This window comes from Planococcus citri, chromosome 1 (genome assembly GCF_950023065.1).
Source record: "Planococcus citri chromosome 1, ihPlaCitr1.1, whole genome shotgun sequence".
In the NCBI taxonomy this organism is placed as follows: Eukaryota; Metazoa; Arthropoda; class Insecta; order Hemiptera; family Pseudococcidae; genus Planococcus; species Planococcus citri.
The window spans coordinates 66765920-66781415 of record NC_088677.1 but is presented as its reverse complement, the minus strand read 5'-3'; the positions used below and the strand labels follow the sequence as shown (position 1 = coordinate 66781415).

The 15496-nt window shown below is 34.3% G+C and overlaps 1 protein-coding gene across 2 annotated transcripts in view; it reads left to right on the top strand.

Annotated features, from left to right (window-relative positions):
• Nucleotides 1-315: 315 nt before the first annotated feature.
• LOC135833415 (sprouty-related, EVH1 domain-containing protein 1-like) overlaps nt 316-15496 on the top strand; it is a 44942-nt gene continuing 29761 nt past the window's right edge. Inside the window, exon 1 of one of the 2 annotated variants that reach the window (XM_065347226.1) lies at nt 316-1005. In XM_065347226.1, coding sequence (XP_065203298.1) covers nt 986-1005 — 20 coding nt within the window. In that variant the 5' untranslated portion in view covers nt 316-985. Of the gene's footprint in view, nt 1006-1174; nt 1796-15496 lie in introns of those variants that run through there. The other variant, XM_065347225.1, reaches the window with a different exon arrangement.

Genomic DNA, 15496 nt, shown 5'->3' with positions numbered 1-15496 from the left:
TATACCCAAAAGGAACAGAGAGAGAGAGAGTGAGAGAGACCGAGAATCGAGGGCCAACCAAGGGGGGGCACACAGAAGACGAAAACGGATAAATAAATGATGTATTTATGTAGGCTATATCGAACACTGGTCTCTTCTTGGTTCAAGTTGGGAAATATTTTGCTTCTTCTTCGCCTCGGGTAGTATCCTAACCGAATGTACACATAAATTGCACTTACACTTACACTTGCTTCAATTCCTAGTGTATTGAAAATTTATGAATGAGCCAACGCGTACATTCAGTTTTAAAATGAACTAGTAAAATGGAGAACGTGTACCGAGCTATTCTCTTTCACCTTTTGTCCAACTAGTGCGTTTATTTTTTTTCGTATACGTTTTTTTTTTTAATTTTCGAATTATTTTTTTAAATAATGTAGATATTTACAAAAATTCTCGAGAGGTGAAAAAATTACTTAGTACCTAGGATAGTCAAACGTTAGTGTCGAACCGAGTGCGAGGAATCGGTGTATTATAAATGTGCATTACGCAATAAAACAAAAGTAACGTTATTTTCAATTCATTCATTGATGTTTTCGGATGTAGTTCATATTATTACCGTAACTTATGAACGAATATTTCGAACCCGTGTGTGTCGAGGTCTTGGGTGCAGCGTTTTTTATTCTACACGAGTGTTTTTTTTCATCCGCGTTTTGGCGAATTTTCATCGTAAACGATTCTAAACATCTCGACGATAATTACCATCGAATTAAAATTAATTTCGCCATCGCGAACGTAATAAAAATATCATCGAAACGGGGAACTATTTTTTTCGTGATTTTCATTGAACGTTTTTCGAACTATCATGCGTGGTTTAGTGAACGTCGTCGCGCATGCGCCGACTCACTTCCTGCCTTGGCAAGTTTTAGTTCATACATTTCATATGCCTCGAAAATGGTGGTGAAACGGGTAAAATGGATACAATTTAACAGATTTTTATTCCAAAACGATGACAGAGGCGACTGAAAAGTAAGTTTTTTAATTTCGCATTATTTCTAAATAATTGCTCGTACGTAATTCGCGAATTAAAATTAAAAACCCGACCAGAATCGGATCGACCTAGAAAGTTAAATATACACAGGCGTATATCAATGATTCGGTACTTAACCCATTAAGATTTTCATTTCCATTCATAATTTTCTCTACTTGCGAATTTTTCGACTACGTGTTTTTGAAAAATATCTTCGAGTCGGATTATTTTTCTGCATCGAATTCGAGTGTTGGTGGTTTATTTTTTTCGTACGAATTGAATCGAATTGTGTGGCCGTGCGTATTATATATTTTCTTCGCTGCTTCTCTGTGTGTCTGTGTCTTTCTGCTGTGTTCTCTCTGTTTTAAATGTTTCTCTTCTTGTGTGTATCTCGATGAACGGGCACGTATATATAACACCTACTCTCGTGTAATAATTGTGTAAATCGTAGCAAAATAGTTTACGCGGATTCATTTTTAAAATATCTGTTGGCTTTTGTATCGTATATATATATTCGAGTATCGTACGTTGAGTTGAGTATTATCTACGATAAGGTGATCTCGATCTCGCGATCGAGTGGTGGGTTTCTTGAGTTGAGCACACACTCGACTCGATGATTATATTATTTTGATGGATTCGTTAGGTTTGTTGACCTTCGTCTGTGTGTGTTTTTTTTCTAAACACCTCGAAGAGGAAAATATTATCGATGATTGAGGATGATACGGTTTGAGGAGTACTCCTATCGCTGCTGTTTTCTGCAGTCTTGATGGCAGCAACCGGTTCGATATGGTAGTTTTTTTGTTTTACACGTTATTATTTTTGTGCATTGGCTTACGTTGTGTATTTTGCTTGTATATTTTGTGTGTATTTTAGTATTATAGCGTAAACATTTAGTCCTACGCACGAGAAAAAACATTCGCAAACGAAAAGTAAACCATCGTCGATGTTAAATTCGAGCTTCGCGAACGCACACAGCACGTTAAACAGATCTGTGAGTAATTCGTTTCCCTGGTCGATGTGATTTTGATGAGAGTTGAGCTCGAGTTCTGAGTCTTCTGAGAGACCATCGACAGCTGATCGAGCTACAGGATCATCGAGTAAGAGTAAGATATTCTGGAAAGGAAAGATTATTTCGAAGTAACGCTAAATACTTTGTTTGAAATCATCCTAGTATTTTATTCGATTTTCTCACGAGTTTAGTGTGTTCAGCAGCGAGAATTTCGTGATTCGTTCGACAGATGATTGAGCTACGAGATCATCGAGTAAGAAAAAGATACCTCCGTTCGAAAGATTCGTCGTAACCGTAGAAAAGGTCATCTCGAAGTAACTAAAAATCTTGTTTGAAATCATTTTAGTATTTTATATGATTTTATGAACGATTTAGTATGTTCAGAAGTGAGAATTTCGAAATTAGATCGACAGCTGAACAAGCCACTCAGAATCATCGAGTAAGAGTAAGGTACCTACGTTCGAAAGATTCATCGTGACCGTAGAAAAGATCATCTCAAAGTAAGAGTAAGGTTCCTACTTTCGAAAGATTCATCGTAACCATAGAAAAGATCATCTCAAAGTAAGAGTAAGGTACCTACGTCCGAAAGATTCATCTTACCCGTAGAAAAGATCATCTCAAAGTAAGAGTAAGGTTCCTAATTTCGAAAGATTCGTCGTAACCATAGAAAAGATCATCTCAAAGTAAGAGTAAGGTACCTACGTCCGAAAGATTCATCTTAACCGTAGAAAAGATCATCTCAAAATAAGAGTAAGGTACATACCTACGTTCGAAAGATTCATCGTGACCGTAGAAAAGATCATCTCGAGTAAGGTACCATCGTTCGAAAGATTCATCGTAACCGTAGAAAAGATCATCTCAAAGTAAGAGTAAATATACCTAGGTACGTTCGAAAGATTCGCCATCGTAACCGACTAATCGTACAAAAGATCATCTCAAACTAACTCTAAATGCCTTGTATGCAATTATTTCTAGTATTCGTATGATTTTGTAGAGAGTTTAGAATATCTCAGCGAAGATTTCGTGATTCGATCGATATTTGATCAAGCTACAGAAGATCTTTGAGGAAGAGTACCTATATAAGCTAGAAAAAAAAGGATCATCTCGAGTAACGCTAAACACCCTCCTTAAAACCATAGGTACGAGTACCTAGAATTTCATAAACAATCGACCTATACGGACGTTTTTTTTACAGCATTTCGTTCGTCTAAATTTCATTCGAATATCACTGCTTGACCGTATTCTCTGTATTCGCGACCTAGTCGAATCTGTATAAACCCACACCGAAGCTTTACCTAAGACCGGACATCGTCGTCGCTAAGTAGGAAACTATTCCATTCGTGTACTTAACGTAATTAAGACGCTGTAACTCTCAATGTCCAGGAAATCGTACCCACACAGCCGTGAAGATTTTGAAATTTCGCAGTAGCCATTATGGGTACCTAGAGAGAGGAAAAAACCGCCGAAAAACGACTAGAGGAGGCTTCTTATATGTATCTATATATTCTACAAGTACCGAGTATCTAATTTATAGCATTTGGAATCTGTTCGATTGCTATACGGTAGCGGTTTCGCATTTCATTATAACTAACGTTAGATTAATATCAAACGCGTATATATAACGTGCTCAGGTATTTCGGCGGTGTAACGAGCGACGACGACGCGCTGTTGAACGTGCAAAGCGTATTACACGATAAAGGCGTTTCCCTTTTAGACAATTCTCAGATCGTCGAGTATCACCCTGTATACTCTGTGATGATGGTTTGGTCTCCTTATGAATACTAAAATTGTTCTAATTAAAGTGAAATTTTCTTCTTCGTCGCGAGAACTGAGCAGCGAGCACTTTCTAAGCGTGTATTTCATCGTCGCGTTCGCAGAGGAAACGATGTGATTTGCAGGAAGGAAATGTCGAGAATGGCAGAAAGAATGGTTATGGTGGTTTAAAAGGATTGTTAAAAGGTGGTTTGGATGAGGGTTAGAATATGATCGAGTGAATCGAAACGAGTGAGGGAATATGTGTATGAGGTAAAGTACGTATCTAGATTTATGGAGGAAAAAGGTTCAAAGAACGATGGAATCGCAAATGGACTTGGAAAGGAGATTTTATACACTTAATTGTAGTTCTATGAATATTGAAATAATTGAAGGGTGTGAAATTCGTTGAGTTGAGGAGCATTTTTAACGATCAATGTCTGTTGAGATTGGGATGAGAGGGACTTCACAAGTGAGCAGAAGAAAGAATAGTCGAGAGTTCGAGTTTATTGAACAGAAAGTCTGTGATATTTTTGAGTTACTACGACTTACGAGTATGTTTGAAATCAACCGAAAGGAATGAAAAAACTCCAGTATTAAATCTGGTTTTTTGTATAAATATTTTCTGAAATTATCATATAGATATAGATTACGAGGAGATGATTGAGAAAATATTCTAACCATGAAAAAATGATATTTGCTTCTCGTATTAGAAATGAAATTTATTCAATTCAATTACTCGTAATTTTCACGTCGAAAGTGAAAAAATTCGAAGGTTCAAGGTGAGAAAATATTAGAAAGGTAGGAGAAAAGTTGGTTCAGAGGTTTGAAAGTTTCTGGACCCGAGATTTTAGTATTGAACGTTGAAAGCTGATAAATTAATTTAAAAAAATAAATATTATCAAAATTTTTAAAAACAACGTTGATGAAATCTAGCAACCTAATGCATAAAATTGTTTTATTTAATTAAAATACGTACAGTTCGAGTATCATATCAAGCATATGACAGTTTAATTTCGATTTTTGACTCATAATTCGAGTTTTTCAAACGTTAATGATTTTAGAAATTGAATAACGATGAATTTTCCGAACAAATTTTTTAGTTTTCCCTTTTTTTATGTATTTCATTTTTTAATTGCCTGTGTTTTTTTTTAAATATTTCAATTGTTATGTATTTATTTTGTTCATTTAGGAACCTCCATTGCTTATTTTTTCCATTTTAATGGTGAAAAGTGACACTAAAATCAATTTATAAACGAAAATTATTCGAAATCGTTCGACCCGATGGCTGAAAATATTTCCATACGTTAAATTTTGGCTTAAAACCCCATAAAGGTTGAAACAAAAAATGTCAATTTCCCGCCAAAATTAATGAAAAATTTATATTCGTTTGTAAATAGAAAAATGTTCCAGGAACTAAAAATATTAAATGGTATTTTAGAGTATGAAAGCATCATGATTCGAGTATCAAGTTCACGATTATTCGACTACGTTGAAATTCTTATCCAAAGTTTGTAAATTTTTTGAAGTTTTGTGTAAAATAATCTAAAGAATTGCGTCGATCTTGGAAATTTAGGTGTTTGCGGCGAAAGTAACAAGACGAAAGAATTTCTCACCAGATGAGTAGACTGTTGCGATAGTAATATGAAGAGAATTGGCGAAATTCTCAGAGCGAAAGTGCGAAAAATATTTTTCAAGTATGATAAAATTGTTCAACGTTGAAATTTTACTTTAAATCAGACGTTTTGATAGATAATTAGGTAATGTAAAGTACATTCATGAAAAATGTGAGCTAATTCGCGTCGATTTGAATCAAGGTGGGGTAATATTTTCTTTTTAAAATTTCTATATCTACAGGGTGTCCGAGGAATCGTCTATCGAAATTATAGACGAACAAAAAACGTTATTATTACTGGTTGCTTGTCTTGTAAATTGAAGGATTTGCTGGAAATTTATTAATTTTGAAGAATTCGTCAAAAATTAGAAAATATTTGGATCGTCTATAATTAAAGGGGGCGAATACAAATTTGAAAATTTAGAATTTTCAAAATTTAGGGCACCCCGAATTCGGAAAAAATTACGTTTTTTTGCCTCCCTGCTTGAGTAAACGATTCTTGGAACACTCTCCATAAGAATACAAATGATTCTGAATGTAAAAAATGCAAAAAAAAACTTGTTTGAGACTACTGATTTCAAAAAATTTATAATTTTTTTGTAAGATGAGAACTGAATCATCCTTCTCCCTCCTTTTCCTGTGTTTTAATTTCTTGCATCAATTTCATAGTCGTATTTAAAAATTATTCAACATCACAATTAATATTTTCCCGCCATAATTCGATTTGAGGGGAAAAGGAACAAAAATTCTCTTGTGCAGCGAAAAAGTTTATCTTCATCGCTGGAATCGTCGTTAATTAATTTGATTAATCGTCCCAATTTCTTCGATTGATAACTGTTTTAGTCGGAGTAAAATTCGCTTTGATAATTCTTTCATAGTCAGAGTGCGTATCTTATCCGCGTCAGATTATGAGGTGCTCGAGACCTTATCGCTTATCCATTTTCCATTTGGTTTAACGGTTACCTATGCTATATGTAGTTCTGTAGATCTAGATAGATTAAAAATGACACGTGACATTGTCACATTTGATGAACGTGATGAAAAGTGCCAAAGGTGTTCATATTTGAAATACCATTCGTACTTGGAGGGCATTTTGGCGGAAAATCTCTAACCAAGTTGTGTGGATATTATAAGACGAGATGTTGTCATTAGGTAAAATGTCGGACTTGTAAAAAGTATTTCAATCCCGAAAGTGTACCTGTGAAGAACCCTCGCATTTGAGGATTTGCTCGCTGCTCTCTTATACCCCTTCAACAATAATATGTCACTTAAAATCAAATATATAAATTTACGCAAGGTTTACAGTCGTCGAGCGTTATTTTTATTTTATTTTTTCCCGAGCAAAAAAAAAAAGATAAACACTACTCGTAAAACGAAGCAAAAAAATAAAAATCCGATTACGTCATGCTCTCGGAATTAAAAAAAAAGAAAACTCCGCTTTTAAAACTGAAAAATAATATTAACGAAATGTCGTCAAGTATTTCGAGGTTTCCGTTTGATTTGCGAAAATTTTTGCACCCTTCAATTTTACTTTTTATAAATACTCGGCGATTCGGATCCGAATGTCTGTGTACGTAGGTTTACGAAACCTTCCATTTACCCTTCCCCTTCGTCTGTCCTGTCGACAAAACCAGCGGTATACCGATGCGGAAATATGGTGGATGAAAACTGAAAAGCGAAGCGAACTGTGTAAGGGTGTGTATCTTTTGAAAATGTCGTCTCGATTCCGACTGTGTATAAGAATTTGCTTTAATAATTATCGTAATTAAGGGTATTTTTTCCCCAATTGATATTTTTGTACAAGGAAGTATAGGTGGGTATTCGTTTTGGGTGAGGTGGTTTGATTTTTTTTTCTTGACGTAGGTATCTTTTTATATAAGAAGAAATGATGAATTGATGAAGAGGAAGGTTCGTGAGATGTATAGGTTTTAAATTTAGACTGAAGAATGACGATGTAGGTATTCTCGAGGTTCAATGTGTGGGAATTTTTTTTTCCAAGTTGATTGAAAATTTGGCTTTGATGAAGATGAATTTTGAGGTTGATTCGGATGATGTGGAGTTGATGAGCTGGTGATTGGGATCAGATTTAGAGAAATCGTGTTTCATTTTTTAGTCAGTTTCAGACTCATCCTGTGTGAAGTGTGAATAGTTTTTTTCTTCTTCTTAATGACTGACCCATCATTCCAGGGAGCAAAATGATGGTAGGTACTCGTGACTCATGATCATCAGATTCTCATTTAGAAGGGTAATTAAAGAAAAAGATCATGAATTTTTGGGGTTTTCCACTGAATTGTTGAAAAAACTTGTTACATAGGATCAATTGTGACCCAACAGAACATCCTTTCTCTTATTCAAAACGGTACCTTTTAATTTTTCAAACTATAGTGAACTGGTTTCGAGATACGTTTCTTCCATTCAACGATGAAAATAATTACTACCTACTCCCAATCGTTTTTAAAAATCCTTCCATCCTCTTTTATCTTTTGGACGACTCGACGATGGTTTACTTCATTCGTATAGAAATCACCCTGGAATATTAATCTATGAAATTAAAGACCAAACGAACCTATGTATCTCTATCTAGCCAGGATTAAATACTATGTTTCTCGATCTCGAAGACGAGCACCGCACTCATTCATACCTCTATACACACATTAAAGCCAGAAGATTCCGGTTTCGATCGGGTATATGATCTCTGATAGACGACGATTTAGTTCAGACAGAGGCAGGTTGTATTTGTTAAGATTTTGTTGTAGGCTTTTCTAAATCTCGATCTCGATACTCGCGACGACGGTGAGCTAAGGAGCGCGTTGTCGTTTATGAAGATAATGGTCGTGGGAGGTTTTTTTTTCTTACTTTTTACGTGGTACGTCCGCAGTCTGCCTCTGTATAGTCTGTAGAATGATGTAGATGTACGTGGTACTTGTACTATTACGAGTACAAATGGCCAAGTGCGGCGGAGTTGTCAGATTGATCGAGAAATAGGAAGTTGTGGGATATGGTTAATGTACTTATAATGTGGATTTTGTTTTCTTTTTTTTACAATTTCAGGTGATATTGCCATAAAAATATGTATTTTGTAATTGGTTGCATTTGCATTGGTGGGATTTTGTTGAGGATATTAGCTGTGAATTGGGTGATAGGAGTTGGTTTATAGGAGTGAGATATGAAATTTGGTCAATTTGAAGATGGCAGTTTTGTATGAAAAATTGATCAGTGTGAATTGAAAACTTTCTGTATAAAAAAATATTGAAAATATGTAGAAATAGAGGGCTCTAGTTAGTAGTAATATTGAAATTGTCGTCACCTCCTTCGTGAGAATCTCATTGAAATATTCGGAAAACTGGTCTCGAAGTACCTATGTAAAAAAAGGTAGTGTGAGGCAGGGCTGTCGAGAGCCAATTCAGGCCTGGGGTAAGTACATATAATTTGCCCCCATTTCTAGAGACAAAACTATACCAATGTTTTTTGAGAGGGGGAAGGGGTTCGACTGAAAATTTGTCGACTGATCAAGGAAAAAAAATATCAATTTTGCTGGCTGATGATATAACATTCATATGATTGGAAAAATTTTCATTTTCTATTTTAGAGATTTTTTGGGGCCCAAATGTGATTTTTTCTACTGCAAAACAGGAAATATAAATTGGCCCAAGTAAAGCAAGGGCGAAAGTTTTTGAAAATTTGACTTCAAGAGGCCTGAAACGATTTTTTTTAGCGAGTTGATTCTGAAAGAATAAATAGGACAGGCCCGAGCGAAACTAAGGTGAAAAGTTTTGAAAATTAGTATTTTGAGAGAACTAAAACCGATGCTTTTTTATGCAGAGAGTTTATTTTTGGCTTTTTAAATTTTAGAATTAAAATTTTTTGGGGAGAAATTTCAGCCTTCCTGAAAGCGTTCCTTTTTTGACGAATCATTTCCATCGATTTGACTCATTTTACTATGAAAATATGCAAATTTTTCCTCTATTAGGTAATTCCAGTTTTTATGGAAATTCATTTTTTTTTTTTTTTGATTTTAGCATCCTCAAAAATTCAAGGTGTGCTTATTTAATTTTTTTTGGAAATTTTAACATCAAACTCGTTTTTAAAAAATCTGTCATTTATTTTAATAGGAACCTGAAAACTGAAAACCAAAACCAAAAAAAATCCAGCGAAGATTTCTTCAAATGTAGGATTTCTGATTTGTCTCTTCTCATTTTTGGAAGAAAGAAGCGTTCTTGTCCGTTTTTTTTTTTCAACTAAAAAATTCCATTGGGATTTTAATTTTATTTTTATGAAACTTCATTTATGATATCACATAACGTACCTAACTCTGGCATTTGAGAAATTCTGACCTGGATATGGAGTTTTCAAAATGCTGCTTTTGGAAAACTTACATGAGTGTAAGGTAAGGTGTTCCAGTTGGAAAATTTTTTCAAAAAATTGACGGACATTGCCCAGAAAATCGTATGAAGAGAGGGTGATTTCACACGAGAAATTCATCAAGTTGATTATAAACACATTGAATAAATTACCTCCAATTTTTATACTTATGAGGATTGCTGCGGTCACTTGAAAGAAAAAAGAACACCATTGTCGTTAAATTGGCATTCAGTGTTGCGAAAAATAAAAAATGATCTCCTAAAGGAAGACGTTTTTAAATCTTGATTAACGAATAATGAACACTTCGCATGCGTATGTAATTGATCAACCTATTACAGCTGCGAGTTGATTTAGTGGCAATGGCGGTCACTATTACATGATGGCAATTTACCATATCCCATTTACTCTTTTCGATAAGAATTTGAGTCTGTAATATTCTACCTGAACATATGGATTGTATAATGTACATTTTTTCTATAAGACGAATGTGGGCAATACGATTACATGTACGAGTACATATGTGTGGATGTTTCACTGGGATAGGACTGGGATAGGACGTATAATGTGTGTGAATGTGTGTGTGTGCTGTGTATAATACGTACGCGTAAGCTTTTTTTTTATCGTATTCTATTCATATAGGATTTCCGGTCATTTAAAATTGCATTTATAGCTTGACCAGCTGAATGTGCGTATGCTTGATGGTGGCGACCATTACAGTGCTTTTAACGTCATTGCAAAATCATGTGTGTAAGGTAAAGATCCACTATCGACAGCTATCTACATAGATCAAACGTAATTTGTCCTTTCTGTTGGAAATGAACTTGGAAAAATAATTCTAAATTGTTCCTTCAGAAAGAACCTGAAACTCAAATATTTTTTCATGAATTTTATTAGCCAACTACTTCTACAATTTCATGATTCATTATCAATTTTAGGCATTTTATTCTTCATACCCTCTGGAAAATAGATGCTCTCTACAAATTGTCCCCCTTTTGCCCCCTTATCCACGTCGATACTTGAATTTTGCATCTAAATATCAACTTTCGATTTAAAAAAAATAAAAACGCGTAGGTGTTTTGGCATTTTTGAAAAAAAAATTATCTAAACGAAATTTCCTGCGAATACACAAATGAATTTATGATTTGATGAGTAAAAATATCGTTGAAAATTGACGTGTACGAGTAATTATCAGCGACGTATTCCGGTGTGTAATGAAATTACTCATATTTGGAAAATGAACGTTGAGAGAAGGGATACAGTTTGAGAGTTTATTTTTTTTTGTTTTTGCTGAATATGGTGTTACGAAGGTAGGATGCAATTACTGAGTTGTTCAACTTTGACACGTGCAGTGTTTTTTGGCGCGAAGTTCGTTGAAGTTATGAAAAAAATAATAATATGAATTTTGTGGTAATTTTGATAACGTTTCGATGAATAGAAATGGCGAGTATGTTTTCATATTGCACGTTATATGAAATAGGTACCTAATATTATTTTTTAGTTGTGATAAAATCAAATAAGGATGTGGGTTTTGTGATAATTTGATCGGGCATTATTTTGGTCACTGGAGGAAAAGTCAAACAGTGAAAACAAAAATACGATGGTGATTTTTATAGAGACATTTTTCAATTTTTTCCCCGTAGAGTAGACCATGAACACTCGGAGGAAATTTAAATACGATTGCCAAAGATGATTCAAAAAGTTGTGACCGGACGTGGGAGTTTTTCAAAAAAAAAAAATCGAAATCATTGAGTTTCAAAAACACATTTTTTTGGTTACTCGTATCGAAAATCAATGGGGTTCAAAACATGGAAAAATGGAAATTAGTAGAAAAAATTATTCATAAAATTGTATTACTCGCTAAATCAACCTTTTTGCAATTTTTTATTCAAAAAATTTGACATGTTTAAAATCAGTATGGAGATTCCAATTTTGAAAATTTCAGCGATTTCTAGAACCTTGAATGTTACAATTGAAGAGCTGGAATTTCTTCTGTTAATTCCACTCATATTGATAAAATTGTATCAAATTTTGAAATGCGAGTGAGAAAAGACCAAAAAACTGACTGATGTGATACAACATAATTTGAATTTCGTGTTTTTCTAAAAATTTGAAAATGGAAGGAAAAAATCGATTTTTTTTTAGAATGATACTTATTGTGCGATCAACTATTTTTACTCGAAGGTTAACTTCGAGCTCATTTTGTATCCACATTTAGTATAAATTTAGTTGTTTGAGGTTTGTTTGATGATATTATTTTTTGTGGGAAGTGAGGAGGGGAGAATTAACGTGAAAATTCACGTAAATGAAGACGAATACTTTGAAATATGGTGAAAATTAATTCAGCTTTCTTAGTTCTTACTGAAGCTTGAAAAAATTCTTTTGAATATGTTTTTTGATATGAAATTGAAATTCTGGAATATCAATTTTTTTTAAAAAAAAGAACTTTGGAAAAAATAATTTTGAAAAAAAATTTGTTGGTTCATTTTTACGTTATTTTTAACATACATACTTCAGTGTATTTTCCAATTATATTTCAGCATTTTTTTTGTACAAATTGATGATTATTATTCGGATAGGGAGAAAGGGATCTATGTAAAATTCATATAAATGAAGACGTGTTTTGATTAGTAAATTTAAGCATAGATATAATATAAAAAAAAAACAATTTTTTTTTTTTAATGTAAAGGGGGACCAGAGAACGGGAAAACGTGGAGATTATTTTGGTTATCTATCGCGATAAACCTTATCGTTCAATTGTTCAAGTTTGATGATTCGATTCACAACCATCATCTTGTTACCTAATTTCGATAACTACGAGATAATATTATACCTTAATATGTTGCACATTATTCTATTTTCGCGCCGCATAAATTATTTCGTGATAATACAAGATACAATATAATACAATAATGATATCAACTTGCAACGGAAGCTGTGTGATCTTTGATCTTTTATCCAAAGAGTACCGCAAATGAACGTATGTATCAGAGGGATGGATTTGGGGAGTATTTTTTGTGCGTAAAATGATCAATTTTGACGATGTTGTCGTACAAGATGTGCTGTGGTTTGAAAGAGAATTTAATTAGGTGATTTAAAAGGGTATAAGGGATCGGTACTGATTCGATTCGAGTTTCTAGAATGAAAAAAATCCTTATACAGAGAGTGACATAAATAAAGGTGATCACCAAAACTCGTTTTTTGGAGCATTTGAATGGTGACTAGAAATCGATGAAAGCATCTTGAAAATTTGGCACAATTACCCCCCCCCCCCCCCCGCCCCCACTCCTCCTATTGCCCAAAAACCATTGAAAGAAAAATGTTTTCTGAAAAGCTTCAATTGTAAGTACATAGGAATAACGAAGTGGAACCATTTTGAAAAATACCAGAACTATTCAGTACCAATAATAATGAATTTTCTGGGAATTAAAAAATCATGAAATGAGACCTCTGAAGAACTAATTCAGCTAGTTGATATTCATGTGAATTTATCATTCATGATCCGTGTACATATTATACGATACCTATTTTTGGTTTGAAAATTTCCTGAAAATCCAAATTCAATTTACCCAAATTAATTTTTCGATCTCGGATGATCCTGTTTCCATTATCATCATTTTTTGGCGGTGCAAAGAGGGGTCGAAATAAATCGGAAATTTCGAAACAGCATTTTGTAATCGTTCTTCAAAAATTTACTGGAATGACGGATTTTTCGATTGAATCCTTCAAAAATTGATGGGAGAATTCTTACTTGAGGTGTCACACTCCGATTTGAACGGGACCGAGATTTTTGGAAAGAGCATAGTCTAAAACCCCCAAAACCAAATTTTCAACTGCCCAAGTTCATTTTTCGATTTTTGGCGAATTTTTGAAAATTCAAATTTCGACTGTTTTTGGCGATTTATGCTTTTTTAAAAAAAAAAGTACGTACTTGATCAATAAAAATGGTCAAAATAAGTCCCAAAACTAATATTAATTACTCAAATCCAAATTTTACCATTTCCAGCCATTCTGGAGCCTCCAGCGCGATTTTTCAATTTCTCCAGAACTTTGAATTTGCTCCAGAAGGCGTGAATATGAAGTTGGGCAGCTAAAAATCGAGTTCTGTATTATACTCGACCTGTTTAACGAGTTTATCTACATTTGAGCCGATTTTGGGAGTGACACCTCAAGAATGGTTTTTTGAGGTGTCACTCTCGCTCCAAAACGGCTGGAAATGGTAGAATTTGCGCTTCGGGGGTTAGTTCTTGAAGAAATACAGCGATTCGCACAAATTTTCAAAAATTTCCTCACAAACGGTCATCTTTTGATTTTTTGAATTTTTTAATTTTGAAAAACTCTTGAGGTGTCACTCTCATAATCGGCTCAAATGTGGATAAACTCGTTAAACAGGTAGAGTGTAATATACAACTCGATTCTTAGCTGCCAAACTTCATATTTACGCCTTCTGGAGCAAATTCAAAATTCTGGAGAAATTGAAAAATCGCGCTGGAGGCTCCAGAATGGCTGGAAATTGTGAAATTTGGATTTGGGGGGTTAGTTTTGGACAAAATACAGCGATTCGCGTGAATTTCGAAAATTTCCATACAAACGGAAAACTTTTGATTTTTTTGATTTTTTAATTTTGAAAAAAGCTGGTCAAAAAACCACTTTTGAGGTGTCACTCTCAAAATCGGCTCAAATGTGGTTAAATTCGTTAAACAGGTCGAGTGTAATATACAACTCGATTTTTAGCTGCCCAACTTCATTATTCACGCATTCTGGAGCAAATTCAAAATTCTGGAGAAGTTGAAACATCGCGCTGGAGGCTCCAGAATGGCTGGAAATGATAGAATTTGGATTTGAGTATCTAATATTAGTTTCGAGACTTAATTTGACCATTTTTACTGATCATGTGCGTACTTTAAAAAAAAAAGCATGAATAGCCAAAAACAGTCAATTTTGAATTTTCAAAAATTCGCCAAAAATCGAAAAATGAACTTGGGCAGCTGAAAATTTGGTTTTGGGGATTTTAGACTATGTTCTTTCCAAAAATCGCGGTCCCGTTCAAATCGAAGTGTGACACCTCAAGAGGTTCCCTTGTTAGATGCTCAAGTTGATTTTTCATCATTTTGTAGTAATTTGAAATTCATGTAGAAAATCAAGAAGGGCTGGAGAAAACGAAATACGAATCGACAGAGTGGGAATCGAGTAAAAATCCTTTTTCCTCGCAATTTCGACTGGTGAGGAATTAATAAATTAATCAGAGATGGAAAAATTTACTCGAGCTGCTAAAAATTAGAATTTTTCATTTCGTCGAAAAATTCGTGAGATTTTCTTGGTGGGTTGAAGTGAAAATGATCCCATCTCATACTTACATCATTGAAACGCAGAACTGACTGAATACGAAGGAAATCCCCTCTCCTAGTCTTCTGCTTTCGATTGACAATAAATCCGTGAAATTTACGACCGAATTAATTGCTTTTTGAGTCACGTGAAGTACCAGTAGAGAACCTATGGGCCCTGTTGCTTTTCTTTTGGCTCGTGCCTAAATTGGTACCGCGATTTCGAAATGAACGTGTAGTTGTGCAGGTCACGATCTATCGACGATGACCATTTGTAAACAAAAAAGCCCATTGATCTCGATCGTCATGTCTCGATGGATGTCACCACGGGGGAGAAGAAATGAGTCCATAGATTTTGGCGAATTTCCTCTGTAAACTTTTCAACTCGTGCTTGTTCGTGAAATATGTGTGTATTGTAATCGATGACCTTG